The following is a 27,189-nucleotide window of genomic DNA, read 5'->3' on the forward strand; positions in this document are numbered from 1 at the left end:
TTCTCCAGAAACTCTCTGGAATTGGAGATAACAGTTCCCTGTGAAGGCAACCATAGAAGACAGGGTTGAAAACAGGAGGACTGGCTGAAGGTTTTAAGTGAACATTTAACCTTTTGCATCCCTTTCTTAATCCTGCATGCCAGGTGACTCTTCCCCCTCCACTGTACAGAAGAATAGAAGTTAAATCCATGGAATGGCTTCCATGGATCAGGCACTGTCAGACAAGGAAGTAAAAAGTATTGCTGAAAATGGAGAATAATTCGAATTCTTTGCCCAGAATTCTAGAATTGCCCAGAATTAGTAAAACCTCAGATCCTCTGCCTTTACCTCCATTCCTCAGCTTCCAGAATGCCAGCTGTGATGCTGAACCTCCCCCCAACCCAAATGAAGATTACTCTTTAGGGAAGCCAAACTACCCAACATAAAAGATACCTGTTTGGGCATCTCTGGTACAATGCCTAGGTCCCTGCTAGATTACGCCAAAGCGAGGCTTAAGAGATGGCAAGCCACTCACACAGTCAGGACTTCCTGTCGCTTTTTACCGCCTTGATCTAAACATCAGCGGGGACCAAGGATGACCTGACAGGTGAGGAAAGTCTCTAACATGAATGACGGGAACAAACCAAAAAGTGGGTAAAGGGAAAAAACGAAGATTACAGACAGCTAAAGATAATTTTAAGCAAATCTTAGAATTAATAATCTCAGAGATAAGAAAAAGTAACATTCATGAAGCAGCTGTGAGAGTATCCATGAAGGATCCCTTCAAAGAAAAAGAAAATTCTTTGATCCTGAAAAAGAGAGAAAGAAACAGGAAGGTTATAGGATAAAGTTGAAAAATTCTCCCAAAATGAAGAAGGAAGGAAAAACAGATTAGAAACAAGACTGAAAAGAACATTAGAAAACCAGTCTAGGGGAGTTCCAAAAAGCAAGAACAGAGAAAACAAAGGGAGGAAATTAACAAAGAGATAATATCAAAATTTTCCCAAGGCTGAAAGACAAACATTTTCAGATTGAAGAGGCCTGCAGAATCCCTAGCGCACAGTGGAGAATGGACACACACACCAGGGTCCGCTCCTGTGACACTAAGAACAAGATGGATACAGGACAAGACATAGCACTGTGGAACTGCAGACATCAGGGCAAAAGAGAAGATCCAAGTAGCTCTCAGAAAATATAAACAGGTCACACACAAAAGATCAGGAATCAGAATGTAGATGTCTCACAGCCAGACCAAAAGCTAGAAGAAAACCTCCAGGATGCTGAGAAAAAAATATTTCCAATGTAGAATACTCTTAAGAATTACTTGTAAAGCTGGAATTAAGAAACTTTCAGACAACAATTTTTCTCCCATGGATCTTTTCCATAAAAGCTGCTGGAAATGGAGTCCCCCAAAACGATGTGATAAACCAATAAGGGAGAAAAACATGAGATCCAGGAAATACAGAATCTTGGAGAGAGAGAACACGAATTTCCCGGATGACAGTGGATGTTTCTAAGAAGATGAACAGCTCTTGTGACTGAATGTAATCAGGGGAGAGTTTCTGTTCTATGGGACAGTTTAGAAATGAATGACTGGGTCACGGAAAGTAAAGCAACAAACAAGGCAATTATTAAGTACTGCAAAACTCAAAAGCAATACAGTAAAGTGAACTGACCATAGTATATCATGAGTCTCACTTGCAAATAAAAGTTACAGTTATGCCAATGTAAGTAGTTAATATTGACTTTGGTAGTTATATTAAAAAATGGATGCAAATATATTGGGAGGGTGGAAAGAAGACAGGGAAGAGTGGAGACTAAAAGCTAAATTTTTATTATTCATATAGGACATCAATAGATCATACCTAATTGGAAAGAATAACTAAATAGCAGTAAACTGTATGACTCGCACATAAGTGGGGAACATACTAGAGGAGCTGAACGTGGACACCCCAGAGACGCAGGAATCCAGAACGGGGAGGGGTGGGGCAGGAGATGGATGTTTCCAATAAGCATAGGAGTACTATGTCTCTCTTTTAACTATGTATGGGTATTACTTTGATTTATTTTGGATAAATAAATATGATCATTTTGATTACATTTTGATTAAACTTAAAATTTCGTAACAGAAGAGGCTGGCCTCTACATCTGAAGGGGGAAATGACATGTATATATCCATTATGTGCTCTGGGCCACTGAGGGGGACCAGGATGAAGGGGTCCTAAAGAGGTACACGGGAGAAGAGCATCCTTGTTCTCTCGCCCTCTCCTGGGAACAGGGTAGTGGTCTGGAGCCCAGGGACAAGGCCAATCCCCAAATCAGTAGCATGTGTTCGGGCCAGGTGCAGGTCCTAAAATACCTAATAGTACATTTGGTGGGGATTTTTTTTTTCATTTTTTTCCAATTCTAAACTAATTCTAAAGCTATGTCTAAAACCAAAACAACAACAAAAAAACTTTTAAAAGGAGAAAAGAAAGAACCCAATAAGCAAAATCAAGGACAAAATGGTCACCAGTTCTGTTAGGTCAGTCAAATCATTTATTATCCACTGTGCAGGGGGAAAAGTTTCCAAAAATGTTCAAGAAACTGCTTCCAAACTTCTACTCACATTCTCCTAGAGATTCAACTCAACTACTTGTTTTCAACTCAGAAGAGGTTTCTGAGCCAAAAGTGCATTCACAGAATGATCTGGGTAAAAAACAATGCTTTTCTGTTGGATCCTGAGTGACTCTCCTCCTGAAGAGAGAAGATCCACTCCAGGCCATACTGAACCGAATCTGAGGTGCATGAGCGCTCTCCTCCTCCCCAACAAAGAGCAAGCTGGCTTTCTTCAAGGAGAATATGAAATGGGTTGGGGGTGAGGGAGGTAAATAAATTATTTTAGGCTCTAGGTTTTCATGAACACCTGGTCAACACTTTCCCCTCTGTCTTTCTGCCAAAGTCAGCTTCTGATCAGCCACCTTGAACTTGGGTTGGTACATGTGTTTCCTTAATCTGTCAGAAGAATTCACACCAAGTCTGATTTTAGGAATTTAGGAAAAAAAGTGCTCGAATGAGTAATATTCTCTGCTGCTATTTCCCTCTATTTTTATTGGAGGCTCTAATAATTTTTAAAAAAATAGGTTTCCTGAACACATGACTAGAAAGTGGTTATTTCTCAAATTTCTTCCCAATTCTCAAAAAGTCTGAAGTCATTTTACTGGTATAAATAGAATGACCATATATGACTTTTCTGACTATGTGCTCTAAGACTGACAGCTGGTTTACATTTAGAGGTCAACTTACACTCAGAATGTGTGGCCCTTCACTCATTTTGTAATTTTCAGCAAAGGTTGACAACACCTTAGAGGAAATTATATTTTAAGAATAACACTTCAGGGCTTCCCTGGTGGAGCAGTGGTTGAGAATCCGCCTGCCGATGCAGGGGACACGGGTTCGAGCCCCGGTCCGGGAAGATCCCACATGCCGCGGAGCGGCTGGGCCCGTGAGCCGTGGCCGCTGAGCCTGCGCGTCCGGAGCCTGTGCTCCGCAACGGGAGAGGCCACAACAGTGAGAGGCCCGCGTACGGCAAAAAAAAAAAAAAAAAGAATAACACTTTAGCTGAAAACAAAGCAACCTCAAATCAAATTCAAATATAATCTGATTTCAGAAAGAAGAAAAAAAACCCTAAAGAGGCAGTCTCACTCTTCTGCTCTGTACAAAAAGGAGGAGAGGGAGGGGCTCTCGTCAGGCGTTCTGGATGTGACTGCGCATGATGCAGAAACTGCAAATGCACATGGGTTAAACTCTAGATTTTTTTTCTAAATATCTGTAAAATCAGACAATCTGGATCATCCCGTTATGAACTGACGTAGTTTTAGCAAAACCACATGGACTTTGTCCTTGTTTGACTACCCAACAATGCAACTCCCCTCCTATTTGGGGGAAAATGTCATGATATTAAAGACTGAAACTTTAAGTGAGACTCTTCCTACAGTGTGACCTAGGCTGTTTGCTCTTCCCTTGCCTTTGTTTCTGCTCATTTTCTAAGGCTGGGGCTCAGCTTCAGAGCAGGTCTACACAGTATTCTTCCAGTAAACTCTCATTCTGCTTGAGTTAATGGAATTAGTTTCTGCTGTTTGCAACCAAGAATCCTGATTGGTCCATAAGCCCAACCTCTAAATAGAGCAGAAATTACGTATGTAATGCCCTTGGCAGATAGATTGACCATGAATATTTCCAGCCATAGGAAACATCCTCTTTCCAGAGGCCAGCTGTTCCTCTACTGGATACTTGCAGATATTACAAAATGGTTTCCTTCATTGAGATGAAATGGGCCTCTTTTCAACTTCTATCCATTGCTCCACTGGTCTCTGGAATAACCCACAGCAAGTCAGCCCCTTCTTTGATACTATAACTGTCTTAGTCCTCTGTTCTTCATTTCTGGTGTCCAGGGAGAACCTGCATCTTCCTGGTCACCACCTTTCTAAGGATCCATCACTTGACTGTCATTATTTTTGACTGAAGTAAAAATAAAAAAACAGCCAGTGTTCCCCAAACTATGTGATGGTATATGATGTATAGCACTGGTGGTGGAGGGCAATTAAACAACATTGAATCATATAGTGAGAAATTTATTACTTTTAAGCCTTCTGATTCTATGAGAAAGTTTTCACTTTGGAGCTTGTATATCATGAACACTTTTCTAATATTTGCCAACACCTCTTCAATTATTTAGTGACATGGTTTTCTTTTCACTATATTTATTTTTAAGGCAAGCAATACCAGTTTTCTATTTATACCAATGATTTCAGTTTAGTCTTATTATAAAATTAGAAGTACAAAAGTAAGTAAATGTAAAGAAAAATATAAATTAAATAATAATAAAAGTGATGTACAGGAATGGCAAACATCGCGATGGTGGATGTCATTGACTAACATTTAGGAAACACTGCTTTAAAAATAGCTGGTTCACTGCAGAATAAAATGGGACTACTATTTAAAGATTTTTTTTTTTAATGTGGACCATTTTTAAAGTCTTTATCGAATTTGTTACCATATTGCTTCTGTTTTATGTTTTGGTTTTTTGGCCGCGAGGCACGTGGGATCTTAGCTCCCCAACCAGGGATCGAACTGTACCCCCTGCACTGGAAGTCGAGGTCTTAACAACTGGACTGCCAGGGAAGTCCCAGAACTGCTCTTCTGATCTCAACACTATACTTCATTATGTAAACCCTTGTTATGCTATCTTTGTTTTTTAGCGATTATTCATTACCATTGGTTTCTTTCAGGAATAACTTCTCTACTTACTTTCGGTTCCTAACCCTAAAAATTGTTTTTCTTTGAGACTCTGGCAGACTGTGGTTAAAACATTATGTCTGCCCTCATTCTTGGTTCCTATGTTTTCATTACACGTTCTTTTTTAAAAATTCTCCAAAGTTTTATCAAACCAGGTTGATACTGACCAGTTTGGTTTGGAATCCCAAATGAGTAGCATTCAGTACCCTTCTCAAAAGCCCTTAGCCCAAGACCCCACTGAGCAGCAGACGTAGGCATGTTGACTTACCTGTGGCATGTTCCCGTAGACCTACATCAAAGGCAAGTTTATCTGTCTGGGATCTTGATGTAGTCAAACATGTTAGATACTGTGGAACAAGAGCAGATGCTAGTGAAGTTATACTCTTCTGTCAAACCTTGGCATCTCACCACTAGTTGGCTTCCAGTTGTCAATTTCAACATTGAGCTACCATGAAAAGGGCTTGTTTATCTTGTTCATTGCTGCAGTGCTTCTGGGATATATTTTTGTAAAATATTTAAAACCTCAAAGATGTTCTTATCTGATGACCCAGTGATTTAACTCATAGGACTATAAGGAATAAGTTTGAAATAGAAAAAGTTTGAAATATTAAATATACTTTTGTTCAAAGGTACTCTGAGAAACTTTTAAACTGGGAACAATAGAAACAGAACATAAATGGCCAACAATAATGGAAAAGTTGACAGACTCTGGTACTTTATTTTATGGAATATTATGTTACCATTAAGCATATTTTTCAAGAGTGTGTAACAATATGGAATATACACAAAATAGTGTACTTATATAGTTGCCACGTATGCAAAATTTAAATGTCTAGCACCCAGGCTAAAGGGAATTACACCAAATTGATAACAAGTTGTCTTTGGACAGTGGGAGTGACTGCAGTGATGCCCCCATTTCTATTTATTTGCTGTTTCTCAAATTTTCTATGAGCTTTAGAACTTCTCAAATAATGCCCATGGTTTTTTTTTTTTTTCTGATGATAAAAATACATGTGTCCTTCCGCAAAAAAAAAAAAAAAAAAAATACATGTGCATGTAAAAGTGAAAAATTATTTTTAAAAATAACTTAGGGCTTCCCTCGTGGCGCAGTGGTTGAGAGTCCGCCTGCCGATGCAAGGGACACGGGTTCGTGCCCCGGTCCGGGAAGATCCCACATGCCACGGAGCGGCTGGGCCCGTGAGCCGTGGCCACTGAGCCTGCGCGTCCGGAGCCTGTGCTCCGCAACGCTAGAGGCCACAACAGTGAGAGGCCCGCGTACGGCAAAAAAAAAAAAAAAAAAAAAAACTTAATAAAAGAAAAAAGTACACAGCCTGTTCCCTGCCTCCTTTTATTGACAGGCACAGTGGGTGGTCTTAGAATTAGACTGGGAGGCGGATATGCACTTGGCACAAACTTGCTGAGTTATACTTCTAGTTCACTGCAACAGGAAAATGGAGAATCGTTGTATTATAAGGTCATCTTTCATTCCTAAAAGGAACTGGCCAGGATAGAATTCATGTTAACTGTGAGTGGAATTTCTTGGGAGTGAGGGGCAACCAACCTAAGGACGAATAATGTAAACCTTCCTCGCTCTAGCACAATGCTAGCCTGAGTTTTCAAAGCCAGAAGTGTGCTTTTTGAGCTTTTGTTTATTCTATTTAGGTAGAAAAAGAGAGGTATTAGGGTTTTATTTACCCTATGGATAAGCACCAGATTCTTAAAGATAAATGATCACCTCTCCATTCTAGAGAGTGCCAGGGTGCAAAAGTTTCCCCACTCTCTGTCCCCATCTCCTGCTCAGATAACCTTCGATTTGGTCATTTTTGTTCTTTGTCCTTTGCGCCACGAGGGATTATCACAGACGAATGTTCAGGCTGAAAAAGTCAACTTCTTACCAGTGCTCGGGAAAAAAAAAAAAAAAAAATGCTGCAATAAATAAATTATTTAAGAGGCAGCTGCTGCTCTCGCTGCCAATTTGATAGTTGAAGCTTTGAGACAAACTTTGCAGCTGCTGCAGGTGTAAAATGTGTGAAAATAAAGTCTTGAATTAATGTAACAGTTTTCCACTAGGGCTAGAGAAAGAAATCTTCCTTATACCGATAGCAAGGGAGAATGATACATGTAGGAACTGGGGGTAAAGGTTATTGGAGTTGGCACATATTATACTTGATTGAGATCATGATATTCCTCTTAACACTCCCTGCAAAAGAACTGCAGTATCTGTGCTTAACAAATTATATTTATTTAAAACTTGAAAAAATTTTCAAGTTATAGTGAGTAATCGCCATTTCGGTTAATTCTGGTTCTAGATCCCTGAATAGATCAAAGCCTGACCTGCTTCCCATGACTGCTTGGCTCCTTGTCTGCCTCCCACCTCTGGATTAACATAATACCTTCAAATTCTTCCAGGACTGAAGGCACCAGATACCATCCTATTTCCTATAGCTAGTAAAAGAGGAGACATTTCACAAAAAATCCATGTGATTTCTTTTTCTCCTACTCTGGTTATGCTCGTATATGTCGTATGTGCAAGTCATCAGTTATTCCATGGTTTATTTGATTATCCATTCAACAGATATTTACTGAGCATCTAGTATATCCAGGCACTGCACTTGGTCGAGTTAGGTTTAGTTAAATAAATTTAAAACAAGACACGGTCCTTCTCTGGAGTGGGGAGGAAGGTGGTCAGACATTAAACAAACACAAATATATAAGTGCTAAGTGAGGTAAGTTCCAGGAAGGAAACGCTAAGACAGTAATGTGCTATAGTTATTTCCATTTCAAATGATTCCCGCTGATTACTTAACCTGATCTAGACACTTGCTGGTTTCCTGCCCTTTCTCCCCTCCTCATCTTTCCCCTCTTCCTTGAATGGTGAAAGCGGATCCAGAGATGCTTACCATTCTGCTGAAGGAGTGCCGCAGGAGAATCGCGTGGCCATACAGCAGGGTCCTGTGGCCACCCCCTTGTGCAGCCTGTGGGGAAGGAGGTCGAGAAATGTCAGCACCGGCCAGGCACGGCCTCTCTGACGGCAAAGCAGCACAAGAATTCTTGGAAGACAGACTACAAAGAAAAGACCCATCGCGAAGCTCCCAAGGAATTCATTCTAGAAGCGAGTGGCCAGCCTACAGGCGGTGGGGAGAGACTGGTGACCACAGCCATGCAACATCCCTGGGAGAGCGTGGGTGGGGCCTCTTCTTGAAAACGGCCCCTGCCCGGGATCAGCGGGAACCCAGAGCCGTTCTACCAGAGAAGCACGTAAATGAGATAGGTACTGCTTACCTTCCTTTGAAACTTCTCAGAAGCGTTCAGAGTGAGAGAGAGAAACAAATGTGATGTAACTACAGCCTAGCGACAAAAAGGCAGCTTGGGGGCAGGCATATGGTCACAGTCTGTGCCTTGTGGTCTTTTCTCTTCAAGGTACTTTTGCCTCCTCCCCACTCACTTCAATGGGTCCTATTTACCCACACTGCACCAACGAGAGACGGTTCTGAAATCCAGGGCTTTAAAAGGGCAACCAGTGATGCGAGAATAGATTGTCTAGTTAAGGGTCCATCTAGGTGCCCTTTCTGTGCCCCACCAGGCAGCTCCACTCTGGCTGTTCACTCAGTGGCAGCCCAAGCAGCGGGAGAGGCCCAAGAGGAAGAGACAGCCCAACATAAAGCCACCAGTGTCTGCTTCTTACTTTTCCCCTTATCTGATTGGCACCCCATGATCTGAACTGAATAGCACATGACAGGAGACAAGGCTATTATGTATCCAGTTACAGGTGAAAAGTTAACATGGAAAACTGAAATCTACAGAAAATTCTAGAATGTTTTGGCATCAACACTTTCCACCTTTTACCCAAATCTCTCCCTATCATGTTAACCTGCCTTCAGAGACAAGTCACATTTTTTTGATCACACACCCCTTTTAGGAAGAAATATTTGCGCACAGACCACCATCCCCAAATATGGACAAAAAGAGAGTTCAAAGCCTGAGATTAAAATGAATCATAAACAGAAATTCTAACATTTTCCTTCCATATGCCAAGGGCACCTCTTATGCATCATGTATTAGAGCTACATAGCAGCAAGCCCAAGGGCTGGTTCGAGGGTCTGCCCCTCTCTTGTGTCAACCCCTCATCAGGGCCACAGGTGATGAAGGCGAAGCTGGTGGTGGAGAGAAGGCAGAGGTCTAGATGCTAAGGCCTGAAGTAATTCTATTTCAACTCTATTTGGATTAACAGAATCACCCTGTCAAAGAGATGAGTTTTCATGTCATACAAGGAGCCTAAAGAAAAGGAAAAAGATAAATGTGGTATCATGTTAAAAAAAAAAGCTGGTAACTATATATAAATGTGGCTGTGCTTTTTTTCCCACAGCTATAGAGATATTTAAATGCTCTCTAGACCTTAATACTATGGAAGGATTAATGTTCTTCACAATATTTCTGAATTTCTTGAAACCATCTGAACTAACTTTAGTTGCTGTATTTACGAATGCGTCAACAGCTTACATTAAAATCAGTCACACTAAAGAATATTCATTATCTTGTCAGGCTCACTGACAGTTATAATATTACAAGTTAATTAATAGCTCATGATGGCTTATGTTGTGGGTTTATGCTCCCAGACTAGTCCTGTGCCTCAAACTGAACTACTCACTAAACTATACTTCCCATTGTTAACCATGGGTCACACCTTCCTCCAATTCTTCTTTTTTCCTGTCAACTCTGTGAGTAATCGTAGGTAAAGAGTCAGGAGTTGGGCTTCCCTGGTGGCGCAGTGGTTGAGAGTCCGCCTGCCGATGCAGGGGACACGGCTTCGTGCCCCGGTCCGGGAAGATCCCACATGCCGCGGAGCAGCTGGGCCCGTGAGCCATGGCCGCTGAGCCCGCGCATCCGGAGCCTGTGCTCCACAACGGAGAGGCCACAACAGTGAGAGGCCCGCGTACAGCAAAAGGAAAAAAAAAAAAAGAGTCAGGAGTTGCTGACCCCCAAAGTGGCACTAAGGAGCCTGTGCTATCCTTCTCTGGCAATGCTGGAAACATCTCCTGGCTCTCATGTCCTCACTTATGATGCCAACAGAAACGCAGAGTGACTTAACTACCCCACTGGGATTGAAAGGTACGACACATGCCAACTCTTCCCTCCACTAAGATCTCAGATGCTTGTGCACATCAGCTTGTTAATACACAGGCTGCTGGACCCCACTCCACAGTGTCTGCTTTACTAGGTTCGGGGTGGAACCTGAGATCTTGCATTTCTAGTAAGTTCCAGGGAAAATGACATTGATTATGCTGCTGGTCCAGAAACCACCTTTTGAGGACCAATGCTGTAAGGAATGATCAAGCTTCCGTGCCAGAAAGGTAAAGGAGCTTTTTCTGCAGAAGCTTTGATAATCGTCATCCTGGTGAGAGCTATCATCGGCACACACCACGCCTCAGGTGCTTTACATCCATCATAGTTCATGCTCCTAACTTTTCAAGGTAGGAATCATTTCATCCACTTGGAACGTGAGGAATTTGCAACTCAGAGAGGAAAGGAGCTTGCCACAAGTCACACAGCTGGATGTGGTGGTGGGAACTGAACTCAGAGTTAATTCCAAAACCTGACTCATTTCACTGTACTTTTTACAATATATTCATTTGCCTACTGTGTACAAAACCAGGGTACACAGCACCAGGAAGGATAGGATAGAAAGATAACTTCCTCAGCTCCTTAATGAAGATGAATTGATACAGTTGGAATTAAATGAGCTCTAACCACATGGCAGGCACATAACGACACTAAGTGCTGTATGGGAATCATCTCATTCTACCTCTTAATTAGTGCTGTCAAGTAACCATGGAATTACCTCCATTTTACGGAAGCACCAACTGAGGCTGCAAGAGGGAGGGAGATGCAAGAGGGAAGAGATATGGGAACATATATATATATATATATATATATATATATATATATATATATATATATATATATCACTGATTCACTTTGTTGTAAAGCAGAAACTAACACACCGTTGTAAAGCAATTATACTCCAATAAAGATGTTAAAAAAAAAAAAAGAAGTAAAGTAAGTTGCTCAAAGTCATCCAGGTTCCAAGGGCAAAGCTGGGATTTAACAAAGATGAGGGATTTAACCATATCCTCTATTGTCTCCCTCTCTGTTTTCTGGCAGGAGACAAGGCTTGTGTATTAAAAAACCATGTTACAGATAGAAATGATGTCCCTGTTCAAAGAGGTGAAGACAAACAGCATTGGAATAGAGCAGGAGGACGATTCACTGGTTAGTGTTGGGTTTGATGAAAAGGAACAGCTGGAAATGAGTTAGGACGCAGGTACAGGCCTGTCAGATTATGGAGGGCCACACCTGACCGTTCCATAGCTAATGACACACTGGTAGAGGGTTTTTGTTTTTTTTAAATCATGTAAATGTTTTGTTTTCTTTTTTTTTTTTTTTTTTTTACATCTTTATTGGAGTATAATTGCTTTACAATGGTGTGTTAGTTTCTGCTCTACAACGAAGTGAATCAGCTATACACATACACATGTTCCCGTATCTCCTCCCTCTTGCGTCTCCCTCCCTCCCACCCTCCCTATCCCACCCCTCTAGGTGGTCACAAAGCACCAAGATGATCTCCCTGTGCTATGTGGAGAATGTCACAACCAAAACTATCCCTTATATCAGTACTTCATTTTATTTCTAAATAATATTCTATTGTACATTTCATTTATCCAATCATCAGTTGATACAACATGGATGAATCTTGAAAATATTAAGCTAAGTGAAAGAAGCCAGTGACAAAAGGGCACATACTGTATGATTCTACTTATATGAAATGTCCAGAAAGAAATCATATGAGTGGGGCTGGTACTGGATGAAAGGAAGCAGGAAGTGATTGCTAATGGGCACAGGGTTTCTTCTTGAGGTGATGAAAATGTTCTAAACCTGGTGGTGATGGTTGCTTAAGACCATTGAATTGTACACTTTAAACGGGTGAATCTGACGGCATGTGAATGATCTCTCAATAAACATGTTTAAAAGGTAAAAAAACAAAACAAAACCAAACAAAACCCCTGTCCCTTAGGAAGGTAACCCTGACTGCAACCTGGTGAAAGAACTGAAGGCATCAAACCCTAAAGACAGAAAAGATCATTCTCTCATTCAGTTTCCAGGACAACCCAAGGAGAGGATGTAGACCCAAAATCTTGGAGTCATGCTTTACTCCACCCTCCCTCTCACACTCCACAGTCCATCCAAAGCACCTTTGGTGCCACCTTCAAAATGTATTCTCTATCCAACTACTAGGTGCCCCACTGCTTTCAGTCTGGTCCAACCTATTGCCCTGTCTCACCCTGACTATAACACCTCCTAACTGTGCTCCCTGCTGCACCTGCCCCTTTTACAGTCTGAGCTAACATAGCAGTCAGAGCCATCTGTTTAAGACTGTCAAGCACCTCACGTTAATTTTCTTGCTCAAAACCCTCCCAATGGCTTCCTTTCACACTTAGAAATATGACGTCCTCACCATGGCTTCTAAGGCCCTACATCAGGAATTGGCAAATTTTCCCAATAAAAGACCAGACAGTAAATAACTGGGGCTTTGCAGGACACATATGTCATGTAGTCTTCTTTTTTTAAACAACTTTCTCAAAAATTAAAAGCCATTTTTACCTAGAGGGCTGTACATACACAAGCATAGGCTGGATTTGGCCTGCTGTTGCAATCCCTGCCCCACTTGATCTGGTTCCCTCCACCTAGCTGACCTCATCACCTGCCAGCAGGAGGGTCTCCACCACTCTGTCTGCTCCAGCCCCATGGCCCTGCCTCTATTTTTCAGACAAGCAAGCTCCTACTGCAGGGCCTTTGCACATATGCTTCCCTCTGTCTGGAATGCTCTTCCTGCAATATTCTCATGGCTCATTTCCATCCTTATTCATCTCTGTGCTCAGATATCTTATTAGAGAAGTCTCCTCTGATCATCTCTTCTAAAAGAACAATCCCCCTTACTTGATCACATTTTTTCTGCTTTATTATTTCTCGTGGCATTTATTAGCTGATATATTGGTTTTGACATGTATCTCCCCTCCCTCCCTCCCCCTAGGACATAAGTTCCATTGGTCTTTGGTGTGTTCTCTGCCATATCAACATCACTTTTATCAGTGCCTGGCAAACAGGAGGCACTCATTTTCATATTTCATCTTCATATTTCCTGAACAAATGAATAAAAATTGGATGAGATAGTCCTTTTGTCTGCCTTATACAAATGGAAAAAGAGAAGCTTCCCTATCAGCTTTTAAGCAGTGAGCTTGGATTTCAACTTGGGTCTAACGACAAATTCTACGAACTTTTTTCACTATTTGACACTAATTCTAGACAACATTCTAGGAGATGATATGCTACATAGAAGAGTTCACGGGTCTGTTCCCAAGCGGGATCCAGACCTCAAGACTGTGAGACTTTATTGGGATGGCAGTCCTGCCCCTGCTGGGAGTGACCTTGGCTATCATCATTGGCAGAATGAGAATATATGGTACCACCTTGTGGGATGGGAGTGCAGCTGGGGGTGAAGCCAGCAAAAGCACCCTGATGCCATGTCCTGAGGAAAAATGTTCCACTAGATCATTAATTCAATCATCTCGTCTGTAATTTCAAAAGTAATTCTGTCACTGACATTTCTTTAGGAGGTTCCCAGAGGATACTGTCACCCAGTAAGATAATCCCGATACGGCAACAAAGGAGAGGGGAACTCTGCTTCTCTCCTCTCCAGGCATACATAAATGTTTCAAGACTGTCAGATCTCTAAGCCACCTTCTTTTATAATCTGGAACCCCAGATTCCACTTTGGGGGTCCCAGGATCTGGAAAGACTCCTTGTGGATCTAACATAAGCTGTGAAAGCTTAGGGGGCTACCTTCCTGGAGGGCTTGCAGGGTACGACATCACTTCCTGGGTGTGGATGTGTGTACTTTCATTTTCTTTTCCTCCCACACTCCCCTCCCTTCCACTCTTTCAGGCTATCAAAGAAAGAAAGGAGCCTTGCTAGAAGGTCACAGAGCAATGTTTCCTCCAACACACTGGAGACCCTTTACATGGCCCAGGAGGTTTCCTTTGACACAAGCGACAACTAAATAACAATGATACCATACAAGTAAAAAAACCAGTAATACCTAATAGCAGAAGCAAAAGCAAGTAACCCAGTATTTTCAGTTAGAAAACATATTTAAAGTTTCTATTCATAATTGCTACAAGATATTAAAAATTTTAGGAATTTACCTAAATGTTGAGCTAAACCTTCAAAATGAAACCACAAACTTTTGCTCTATAAAACAAAATTTGATTTGGTGAAATGGAAATGTGTACTTTGTTACGGAATGAAAATACTAGTATTTGTTAATGCTTATTCTCCTAAATTTAACTTAAAGATTTAATGTACTTTTAATGAAAATTCCAGTAGGGTATTTAGGGATTCAACAAAATCACTATAAAGTCAATCTGCAAACATAAACATTAAGAAATTTATTCTGAAAAGAAACTAAGTTTTAGAAAATGTTACGAAATAAATAAAATTCATTCATTCATTCTAGTAATGGTTCAAAAGAAGAATGTAGCACAGTACAGACAGTCCATAAACAAATCTGAAATGCAGCATATGATAAAGCAGATTTTTAGTACAATGCAGGGAAGGCAGGATTATTAAGCAAATGTCTCTTTGATACGTGGAAAGCAAAACAGAAAAGTATTCCGTAAGATCCACAGGAAATATAAAAGATAGATTATGGATGGGTAACAGAGTTAAATAATTTATCTTAAAATTAAACTCTAAGACAACTAGCATGTAATAAACAGTCCACATTCTTTTACAGAGCTAATACTTATCTATGCTCTGAAGCAACAGATAAATTCAAAGGAAATAAAAAGACAGGATTTTACCAAGATTACTAAACTTCAGAACAATGGAAATGTCAACATTTAATAGACTACAGAAATTCTTTGTATCACTTTGACAAAAGGATTAACATCTCATTGCAATGTAAGAAAAAATCATCAAATAAAGAAATGGGCAAAGGATATGAATAAATGATTCATATCAGGAATAAAATTAAAACATATGGCAGAGATTTTATCTCTTCTAGTAATGAAAGGAATGACAAAGCAACTTTGATGTATCATTTTTCATCAACTAAATTTTCAAAAATGGGGAAAAAGCCTTAATGCCATCAGAGTTGCAATTTAGCTGGAGTTACCCTGTAAGGTGGCACTGAATACAACTCTTTTGAAAAGCAAGATGGTAGTATATACAAAGAGCCATAAAGAAGTCAATAACCCTCGCTGTAGTAATCCTACTTCTGGGAGTAATTCAAAAAAAGCAAAACGGTTTGCACACTGTTGTGAAAAGAGCATCATAGTGGGGCAAACAAAACACCCAGAAAGGACTTGACTATCCAAAAGAAAAATATTGTCTAGTAAAACATGGGGCTTCTTCAGGATGTTCTACCCTGCAACCATCAAAGGAGACAATTTACAGAGGCTACTGGAAACACAGAAAATGGTTATGATAGACCATTGTAAAAAAGGCAATACGCAAAATGCCTTCTACTATTATATATATATATATATATATATATATATATATATATATATATATATATGTGCAAGAATGATAAGGAAACCTATAAAAGTGAAATAGCCATTTGGGTGGTTGCAGAACCACTGGACTTTCCTTTTCCAAATTTTTCTTTAGCACTACTACCACGTGATCATTTCAGTAAAACGTCCATGTGCATGGGACACAACACCATGCTGCATGTGTTTAAAAAATGGAGGGCTACAAAAGTGTTCTGTCTCTTCGGTAACACTTCAGTTGCTCGAGGTGTGATTTATTTGCCAGACCTCTGTAAATGACTTCACCTGTCTGAAAGGTGGCTGGCAAGGCATACCTAGCATGCTTGCAGTTAGGTACTGGCTCCAGAGTCTAGCCCTACCTTGGTGTTGGATAGAAAGCCCAGAGAGGCTTATCCAAGACACCTCTGTCCTCCCCTGAGTTCCCTCAGGCTTACCCCAGACTCCACAGGGAAAATCTCTTGCCCAGGGAGTCACTCTCACTTGGATCTCAAACATCCTGGCTCTTCTGACAGCCCTTAGTGGATCCTTCACCTTGGATCCCACCCTTGTCCCTAGAGACATGGTTTCTACACTACTCCATGCTTCCCAAGGCTGCCCCCACCAGCCATCAGATTCCAGGTCTACCTTCCCCAACTGCTACAAGCCATCACACCCTTCTGGCCAAATTCCCAAGACCCCACTCAAGCACCCCACTGTTCTAGGAGGGGTTGACAGAACTGCATAATCAGTGGAACAGATGGGACTCCCCAGCTCAAATGGCACCGGAAGAACTGTTGGGGCACTTTCCAACAGGTCTTGGATTGGAAATTCCTGGGAATAGAGACAATTTTCCCTCTTTAATGACAGTTAAAATAGTATACTGGAATTTACAAAGTCCAGGGGTGGGAAGGCACATGTACAGAGTAGTATGACTAGTTATTTGGAGTCAGAGTCAGGGAATATGACAATAGCAATTCCATAAGCACTTTCTAGCCATCCTAACTCCCTCACTATGTGTGAAATCCTGAAAAACCCAATACAGGAAACTAAACTCTTTTCTTCACCACCTTTTCTGGATCAGATACCCTATTCTTCGGCTAGGTAATTGCCAAGTCCAGCTTTTGGTTCCCCACTTTGGGATATAAAGACACTATAAGAAGTCTAAGTGTCATTCTTACAATTTGACACCTTGATTTTTCACTTACAAAAGGATGATTACTATGGATCTAAAACTCTTAGTCAAAGATTTCTGAGCCATTGGCTATACAGAAAGCAACAGTGTCAGGATAGAGTCTCCTAATGAGGTTTCCCCTATAAGAAACACTTCAAGTGAGTCTGGGCCAACTCGACCACAACAGTGCAGGCCCTTAAGGTAAACACACACGAAAGGAGGCCACATTCTTGGCATCCTTCTTGGGCCTCTTGGGATACTGTTAAACACTGAAATCATGAAAGAGAATTTTAATGAAGTTCAGAAAAGAGGAGGAAGTGCAGTGTCTGATAGCCCATTTCCCCACGTTCAGTGATCACTACAGTCTGCCCAGTTGCCCTACTGACAAGACAGACCCACGATTCACAAGCTGCAGGCACAGTACAACCCTACAGAGAAAAGGCTAAAGCTGGTCTGCAGAGGGCCTATGGCAGAACTTGACCTCCCAGCAAGGTCAGCAGGCTGACCGTGACCAAGGAGCCCGACATCCCATGCCCTCAGTACTGCTCGCTCACCATCACTGCATATCCCAGGGCCCGAGAACAGAATGCTCAAAAAGCTGTGCACAAAGGCAGGCTAGTCTCTTCTTTCTTTCACTTCTTAAATAGAGAAAACACAGGCAAAACCCAAACAATCCATCCCCCAACCATCTAGCACTGAATGCCAAATTTACCATTTCCATAGTTTATCATTCATTGAATTCAGCCAACCCAACCTCCTGGAAGCACCTAGAATTCTTCTTCATGGGTGAGAAGATTTTGGCAACCTCATTTTTGTTCAAGTCGTTAATTTCACAGCCACATGGAAGTAGTTCAGGACAAAAGGATGAAAGGCCAGAGCCTTATGTGAGAAAATGTAAGCTCTGGGTCACGAGCCTTAACTGTAACAAGAACCTGCACAGCAAGGAGGTATTTTCTTCCAGGAAAGTGCCTACACGGCTTCTCTTTTGCACAGATGTGGCCGAAGGGGTGAGAAAAATCAGAGAGATGGCTCAGATGACTTAGGGATCGCAGAGGAGCTGTTGTTATGACCCCGAATTCATTATTTCCTGTGAGCACTTCAAGTCATGAGAAGGAAGAGCCTGTGGATGGTGCAGATTTGAGCCGTGAATGCACGACTAAAGGCAACTGAGGAATCTCCTTTCAACTCTTTAAAAATAAAGGTTTCGGCTCTTTGAGAATGGTGGACACATGTAATCATGTTCCCATCCCAACCCACGATGTTTGGGGAACAAATTAAATGACTTTTGGAGGTCCCCACTCAGGCTGGGATTTTACAAATGCTGTTTCTGAAACAGGAGGATAAGTATTCTCCATTGAGGGGAAAAATGGTGGCCATTGGGACGCCTCCAAATTGAGCACAGGGTCATTCTAGATGCACCTGTGCTTCTCTTTGCAGGTAGACACCACCGGGAAACCAGACAGCCAGGATGGCAGCTCGAACATATTTCCTATTATGGTATCTTTTAAAGGAGCAAATTGACAGGGGATATTTGTCAGGGTATTAAAGACATTTAGATTGATGACCTTTGAAAGAGGTGAAGCAATTATTTTCTTCTCTGCATTAATTTTCCCCCTTTCTCCTATAGCTGACTAACAGATTTCTACGAATCTGACATTGCCAAGTTCATTCTCTAAATAAAAGGACCCTGTCAGCCAGATTTGTTTTCCAGGCACTGCTCTAGTTTTTATTTGAACCATACATCCTCATCATTCATCAGGCCTCTGATGGAATGGTGGACCAGTGGCCACATAGGGTCAAGACTAAGAACTCTGCTCAACCATTTCCTTTCACCCAAGGCATCATAAAACAAATATTTCCTACAAAGAGTTTAACATCTAAAAGGTCAGATTACCTGGACATGAAAAATCAAATACTGTCTTTATCTACTATGTCTCTAGGAAAAAAAAGAAAAACATCGTCATTCATCCTGGGAATTAACAAAATAGGCATAATTTTTTATCATAAAACCACTATTGAGTCCTACTGTGTGCAAACACCTCTAACTCGAGGGCTATGAGGAAGAAAATGAACTCAAATATATTTTGTTGTTTGATCCTCCTCTCTCTCTCCTGCACTCTTTAACCAATTATTTTTCTCTCTTGGACGTCCTTTATCAACACAACTTCTGTTTCCTTCCTCCCTCTAACCGCCTTGCACTGTTCTCAATTATGATCTTGCTGGATAGAGATAAATTCATCCTGTTTTCTCTACATCCACAAAATAAGCCTAGGGTCAAGTTTACATTTCCAAGCAAAACAAACAAACAAAAGCCTGACCTTCCCTTGAAGTATATGAAGTGGCCTTAGGTGGAGAAGCTGATTCTCAAAGAGTTCTGTGTATGTGTGGGCCTGTGGATGGATAGAACAGGTGCTCTTAATACTTCCTATGTGTCCGTGGACCATACACTGCTTGGAGGGCAGTGGAAATGGTTCTCCTGAACCTCTCATGGGTTGATTATACAGAAGTGCTCCTCAATCCCAGCTATCCCTCAGAATCATTGGTAGAGCTTTCAAAATGAAAACAAAGCGAGGAAAAAAAAAAACTACAGCCCCAAAGGCAGGGCCATTTGCCTAAGACTCTTATTTGGTAAGTCTCTGGTGGGTCCCGGGATCCTAGGTAATTCTAACGAACAGCCTAGCTTGAGAGCCACGACCCTTCATCTAAGTAACTGGTATGATGCTTACAGTCAGCAAGTATTGGGTTGGCCAAAAACGTCCTTCAGGTTTTTCCGTAAGATGGTATGAAGAACCCAAACGAACTTTTTGGCCAACCCGATACTTCCCCGTTCTCAGAAGCATCATTCTGGATCAGTGGCTGATTTTCCTTTTAGCATTTCTCCAGAATCCTACCAAAGCAAAGAATAAACATGGTTGTTCCCCCTTGCCCTTGATAGCTCTAGGACTAGTATTCAACTATAACCCTCTGTCTCTTAGCTCTACTGCCATGTATGTGACAGGTGGAAAGACACAAATTTCTACTGTAAAACCTGTGTGGTGAGGGCTCTAGACAATTCAGACTTGGTAGGAAAAGAGTTCCAGGCCCACCACAATGACCTCTAGGTCTCTACACCCATCTTCTCGGCGTCCAAGACCAGCTAGACCCTTCCTGTGCTGTGTCACCCACAATCTGGCCTTCCCTCTCCCACCAACCTGGACTTCATAAGGCCTGGGAAGAGATGAAGTTGAGGGCAAAAAGCAGAACGGATTAGGGGGGAAGGACTTTTACTTTTCATCTCTCATTACTTGGTCACTCCCTCCCCAATCAGTCATTTCCAGTCTTCTGTTCTCACTCTGGTTGCTGTGTCCCCAGCCATTAAGAGTGCCCTTCTGCATTCTCACTTATAACATTCTACTTTTTTCCCTGCATCTGTAAGGTCTCTTAGAGTTGTGTTGAATCATCTAACACTTGGGCAGTGCTATTCACATGGCTGCTTTCAAAAGCCTAGCTTAAATCTAAGTGTTCTTTCTACCAACTAGTTCTTCTGTCAAAGAGAAAAACTTTGGGGTTTTTTTTGAAAGAAATGTCTCCTCTGCTGATCTGTGAATGGAAGCCAGGACTTGGATAGAGGAAGCACTATCTGATCTATTTTCTCGCCATTGTGCAGGGAGTAAATTCATCACACTGACATTGAGAGGATAACCAACTGGGACTGACAGTAAAACCAACTATAGCTGCAAGAAACCACAGCAAATCTTTGTGGGCAAGGGAAGAAAGGTGCATTAAAATGGCCCCTGCTATCTATGAGAGGAGGAGGAGAGTGGCTGGCTCAGAAACACCAAGTATGGGTTACAATTTGAAAAAAATTATGCCAAAGTAAGCAAAACTAAATCTCAGTTGTGCTGATGTTTGCCTCCTTCAATGGTTGAAGAAAAATCCATCAACCATTTCCCAGTGGGGTTGTGATGTGATGGTTGATATAATACAATGTGATGATTTGGTACAGAAAAGAACACTGCAAACAATGAATTAGCTGAAAAAGAAATAAAGAAAATGATCCCATTTACAATAACATCAAAAAAATAAAATCCTTAGGAATAAATTTAGCCAAGGAGGTAAACGATTTTTACACTGAAAAATACACGACATTGATGAAAGTGAAAAAGACACAAATAAATGGAAAGATGTCCTGTGTTCATGGATTAGAAGAATTAATATTGTTAAAATGTCCATACTACCTGAAGCCATCCATAGATTCAATATATTCTCAATCAAGATTCAAATGGCATTTTTCATAGACATAGGAAAAACAATATTGAAATCTGTACGGAACCAAACTGTATTACAAAGATATAATAATCATACCTTTATGGTACTGGCATAAAAAAACAGAAATATAGGCCAATGGAACAGAATTAAGAGCCCAAAAGTAAACTCCTGCATATATCATCAACTAATACTTGACAAGGGAGCCAAGAATACTCTGTGGAGAAAAGATAGTCTTCTCAATAACTGGTTCTGGGAAAATTGGATATTCACATGTAAAAGAATGATCTTACACCACTCGAAAATTAACTCAAAATGGATTAAAAACTTGAATGTATAACCTGAAACCATAAAACTCCTGGTAGGAAATGTAGTGGAAAAAACTCCTTGACATAGGTCTTGGCAATGCTTTTTTTGGATATGACACCCAAAGCAAATGCAACAAAATTAAAAATAAACAAGTGGGACTACATCAAACATAAAAACTTCTGCACAGCAAAGCAAACAATCAACAAAATGGAAATGGAAGAAAATATTTGAAAGTCATATATCTGATAAGAGGTTAATATCCAAAATACATGAAGAACTCAGACAACTCAATAGCAAAAAACTCCAAATAATTCAATTAGAAAATTGGCAAAGGATTTGAAGTGACATTTTTCCGAAGACACACAAAGGCCAAGTATATGACAAGGAGCTCAACATCAGTACTCATTAGGGAAATGATATATCACCTTGTGCTTGTTAGAATGATTATTATCAAAAAGACAAGAGATAGCAAGTGTTGGCAAGGATGCAGAGAAAAGAGAACCCTCGTGCACAGCTGGTGGGAAGGTAAATTAGTGTAGTCAATATGGAAAACTGCATGGAGGTTCCTCAAAAAATTTAAAGTAGAACTACCATATGATCCAACAATTCCACTACTGGGTATTTATCTGAAGGAAATGAAATGACTATGTCAAAGAGATATCTACACCCTCCATGTTCAGTGCAGCATCATTTACAATAGCGAAGATATGGAAGCAACCTAAGTGTCCATCAACAGATGAATGGGTAAAGAAAATGTGGTACAATGGAAGACTATTCAGTCATAAAAAGAAGGAAATCCTGCCAGTTGCAACAACATCAATGGACCTTGAGGGCATTATGCTAAGTGAAATAAGTCAGACAAATACTGTATAATCTACTTATATGTGGACTCTAAAAAACCCAAACTCATAGAAAATGATATCAGATTTGTGGTTACCAAGGCAAAGAATGGGCAATAGCGGAATCGGGTGAAGGTGGTTAAAAGGTACAAACTTCACTTATAAGATAAATAAGCCCTGGGGATATAATGTACAACATGATGACCTCAGGTAACACTACCGTATGGTATGTTTGAAAGTTGCTAAGAGAGTAAATTCACAAGGAAAAACAATGTTTTTGTAATTATGTATATGAGGTGATGAATATCACCTAAACTTATCACGGCAATCACTTTACAATATGTGTATGCCAAGTTGTCATGCTGTAGACCAGTGTTGTATACCAATTATATCGCAATTAAACAACAATGAAAAGAATACTGTAATTGATTTCTGCTCTTTATACTCGGAGAGATCACTGCTGACTGTGAATGATCCTCAGAAACCTGAAGAAGTAAATATATTATCTAAAGAGTCTGCAGGGAGAGGGAAAGTCAGAGGAACAGACAGATTGTCTTGAACCAGAGCAGCTAAAAAATTCCTGGTAACTTATCACTGTCTAGTAATTAATATGCATCTATAGCTGTTTACAGTAGCCGAGACTGCATTCTTGAGAGAGCCCGGGACTACTGCAGTCCTGTTGTTTCTCCCACTGACATGGACTGAAATCAGCGTAGCTAATAAATCATGGATTTGTATATCCCTGTTGCCCTACACACCACAGTGGCTGCCCAGAGGGAACAATGAACTGGGAAACATCAGTGGCTCATTCTCTTGGCAACCCAGGTCAATCGCCTGGGGTCAGAGAAGTGTGGCTCCTGCTGTTCAGACCTCTCCCAGGCCCTTAGCATCACCCGGGGCTGAGGCCTGCTTGGGTGCAATACGGGAGTAGAAAAGGGAGGTGAATCCACCACAAAGTTTACAACCCTGAGCGGAGCAAGAGGTTCTGAAATGCTAGCATCTTGCTAAATATACACCCTCCATTTTCCCTATTACTGGAAATCTCTGGATGAAATTGGTATAGAAACATGTTATTGGACCCTGTTAAAGGCTGAGAGAAAGAATGTGAATTTGAGATATTGTATTACATCAGGTCATTTTTTCCAAAATTTGTGTAAATCCTAAAATTGGATCAGAGTTTGCCAACAGTCCCTTTAGCAAGCTGACGTGGGAAAATCCCCATAAGGGCAGGAGATAAGGTAAGGTTGCTGCGGTTGTAACATGGGGAAACAGTCCTACAAACTACTGGGGCAAAATGCCAGGTCCTCTGGCCCCTGGAGCTGTGTCCTGAACTCAACACACAACGTACTGCGTTAACTTAGAGAATCAGCACCATGGATAGCTCTCTCTGGTTGCCTGACTAAAAAAATGTCTCAAGAATTACAATTCAGTTAGTGGTATCCACTAATAAGATAAAATCTAGAGATTTTTGTACTTCAGCAGTAATTCTGAAAATTTCTAACCAAGTCATAAACTTCAGAAAAGGGACAACTATTTAAAGATATACACATAGTTTTTTTTTTAAAAAGGGATGAATTCAACTTACCTTTCTAATACCTCACAAAAGACATGCAGACAGGTGTTTTCAGGAGTGGTCATGCCATGAGTTTCCATCACTGGCCCCAGCACCAACCAGAGGGCAGGACTCAGGGGAGTCAGGAAGAGGAAACACTTCCTCAAGCAAATCCCCAAAAGCTGTTCTTCAGCAGAAGCCTGCACGGTGCTGGCCACACTGACACAGGCACAGCTCCGAATTCATGCTTAAGAACAACATCCTGGCTCTCCTGCCCACCGCCCTCTACCTTATAAAAGCAGATGAGCAGCAGAGAAATGGGGCAGGGAACCCAGCCTCTAGCCACACATCGCTAATGAGATGGAAGCGGGTGATTCTTAATAACGTGCTGACTCCACTCCTTTCCATGACAAAAACAAAAGAGGCACAACTGGTGCCTATGAACTCAGAGGCCTCTTCCTTCCATCACGGAGCTAAGACCTGGAGTTACCAACCAAGGAAGATGTGAATAACTACCACCAACAAGGGCACCAACTATCTGGGTTTCATCAGAAATTTTTTGTAAATAAGCCAAAAGCACATGTCTGGTGTTTGGCTGAAACGACTTAGAACGTGGAGTCCACGAGCTGTACATGAGAATATGCCTTAGGGGTTCACAAGCTCAAGAACTGGTGCAATGTCAGCAACAGGACCAAAACGGATCATCCATGGTTGCCAATCTTACTTTTGCCCAATAAAGGCATTAATGAAAGAAAGAAAGAAAGAAAAGAAGGAAGGAAGGAAGGAAGGAAGGAAGGAAGGAAGGAAGGAAGGAAGGAAGGAAGGAAGGAAGGAAGGAAGGAAGGAAGGAAGGAAGCTGTCACTTACACTATCACTATAATTTTCAAAAAGAAAACACACCAACTTTATTACAGTTATAAAATACTAAAAAGGACATAATCATTATGCTAAATGAAATAAGCCAGATAGAGAAAGACAAATGCTACTGTATGATAACACTTATATGTGGAATCTAAAAAACACAACTAACTAACAAAAAAGAAGCAGACTCACAGATATTGAGAACAAACTAGTGGTTACCAGCTGGCGTGAGGAGGGGTAATACAAGGTGGGGAAAGTGGGAGGTACAAACTATTGGGTGTAGGATAGACTACAAGGATCTGTTGTACAACATGGGGAACATAGCCAATATTTTGTAATAACTGTAAATGGCGTATAACCTTTAAAAATAGTATAAAAAATAAATATTTTTTTAAAAGGACATAATCACAGAAAATAAGAAAGGCAGAACTTTCCATTTATAAAGTTTGCCTAATGAAACAATTCATACATTGTCTTTATTTTCCTACTTTTCCTGATGACCTGCAGATTCTTCCTCATGGACAGACACCGGTCCTGGAAGAGCATCCTTAGACGTTCAGGAGCCACTAATGTAGTTCAGAGGCCCCATGTTGCAGAGGGGTAGAACAAGGCCCAGAGAGCAGCAAGGTCAGAGCCAGAATGCCCAGCCCCTGCTCATCCTGAACTTTCCTCCCTCCCATCAGATCCCCCCTCCCCACTCGGTACCAACCTAAGTCTCAGTTATAGGAGACGTTAGGTAAAAACAAGCGTTCTGCCTTTAGCTTACCTCCTCTTCCTCTACAGAGCTGGAGGCCCTTTTACCCCATGAAGTCCCTACATCTTGTTCTTATTCTTGTGTTCTTTCCATTTGATGCCATTTGGTCATTCCAGATTCTTCCATTGTAAAACCAGATATTAGTAATCATAGGATTGGGACACTGGCTACAGGGTTTTTACTCCAGTGAGGATTAAAGCGCCAGTTGAGGTAACGGTTTCTCTGGAACCAAGTTAATTTTTCTTTACCAGAATTTCCAAATAGAATAGGATTTCATTAAACTTTCATGAAATGAAAATAAGCTGGAGTTTTTTCTAGTTCACTGAGTTTTCCCTACAAATACATAATTTAAACTCTGGTAGCTATTAAAAGTAAATTACACGATCAAAGGAAAAGGCTAATAAATAACTTGAAAGGTTTCTATTCTCTCAGGATTTCTTGAATTCCAAATGTGCTTCATTTTTAAAAAGGTAAGCAAGGCTCTTAAAATGAAAGGTTTCCCCTAATTCAAATATCCCACAATTCGAGATTTTAAAAATTGCTAAAAATGCAGTTGAAATTCATCTCTGCCCCCGTGCCCCACAAACTAGTTATTAAAAGAAAATTCAGCAAAATTTCTCTTCAAAACATCTCACATAAGAATACAAGTGTTTACATACTTAGTACGCACTGGAGAAATTTTAAGTACCCCAATCCGACCTCACTCCTCTAAGAAACTTTAATGAAGATGTTTAAATTTTTTTACATTTAAAATGTAAAGAACACACACACACACACACACACACACACACACACACAAACACAAACATATACAACCACTGAAAACTATATTTAGTCCAGCCTTGGGGAAGACTCTCAAGCTTCCTAAGACAACTGAGGTCATTGTGACAGGACTATATTCACAGAGCATTTGAACGTCCATAGCAACAATGAGAAGAATTCCAGGGTTTGTGTAACATCATCCAAGCTACACGTTATCACATTTGCAAAATAACCCCACGATCACACAGGCATACTGATTTTAAGCAGGAGGTACTGACTTCAGAATGAAAAAAAATTCCAGCAAAGAAAAGGCAATTCCACTCAAGCTGAAACACTATATTCAGAAGTGGGGAGGGGGGGGATGATAGAGTCTGGAGCTTTAAAAATTAATTCTGTGGGTTCTTTACTTGAAAATGCTTCTACTCAGGATATGGATAAATGTAAAAAGCCAGTTAACTTTAATGGTTATTCTTAACTGTTGAAATTAACATTTGATTTTTCTGCTGGTTGACTTTGGGGAAGTTGCATGAGAAAGGGAAAATATCCAAGTAGCTTCTTCCATTTTTATTATGAATTCCAGCCTTCCGGAAGAGCAGAGCTGGAGTTGCATAATAGACTAGGCAAGTCTGAAGCACTGAGAAGCTTGGAGTAAGGCAAGGCTGCACACACTTCTGTCATCTCACCAACTTGAACCCTATGGCCACAGGCCATCTAGACCATAGTCAGAGGGAAAAAGAATTTTAAAACAATTTTCAATATCTCGAAGGAAAAAAAATGAGTCCACAGGCAAGCCATCCTTGTAATTTCAGAGCAGCAGTTTAACAAGCTTCTTGGCAACAAATTCCTAAGTG

At 40.8% G+C, this 27,189-nt stretch overlaps 1 protein-coding gene across 9 annotated transcripts in view; it reads right to left on the reverse strand.

Moving 5' to 3' along the window:
- The window catches only part of RYR3 (ryanodine receptor 3), a 550,085-nt gene that overhangs the window by 294,820 nt on the left and 228,076 nt on the right, over nt 1–27,189 (reverse strand). For all 9 annotated transcript variants that reach the window (XM_067028902.1, XM_067028901.1, XM_059058605.2 and 6 more), the window contains exons 4-5: nt 8,157–8,231; nt 5,525–5,603 (exon numbers count right to left, since the gene is read on the reverse strand). In XM_067028902.1, the coding sequence (XP_066885003.1) occupies nt 5,525–5,603; nt 8,157–8,231 (154 nt within the window). The remainder of the gene's footprint in view (nt 1–5,524; nt 5,604–8,156; nt 8,232–27,189) is intronic.

This window comes from Kogia breviceps, chromosome 3 (assembly GCF_026419965.1).
Source record: "Kogia breviceps isolate mKogBre1 chromosome 3, mKogBre1 haplotype 1, whole genome shotgun sequence".
In the NCBI taxonomy this organism is placed as follows: Eukaryota; Metazoa; Chordata; class Mammalia; order Artiodactyla; family Physeteridae; genus Kogia; species Kogia breviceps.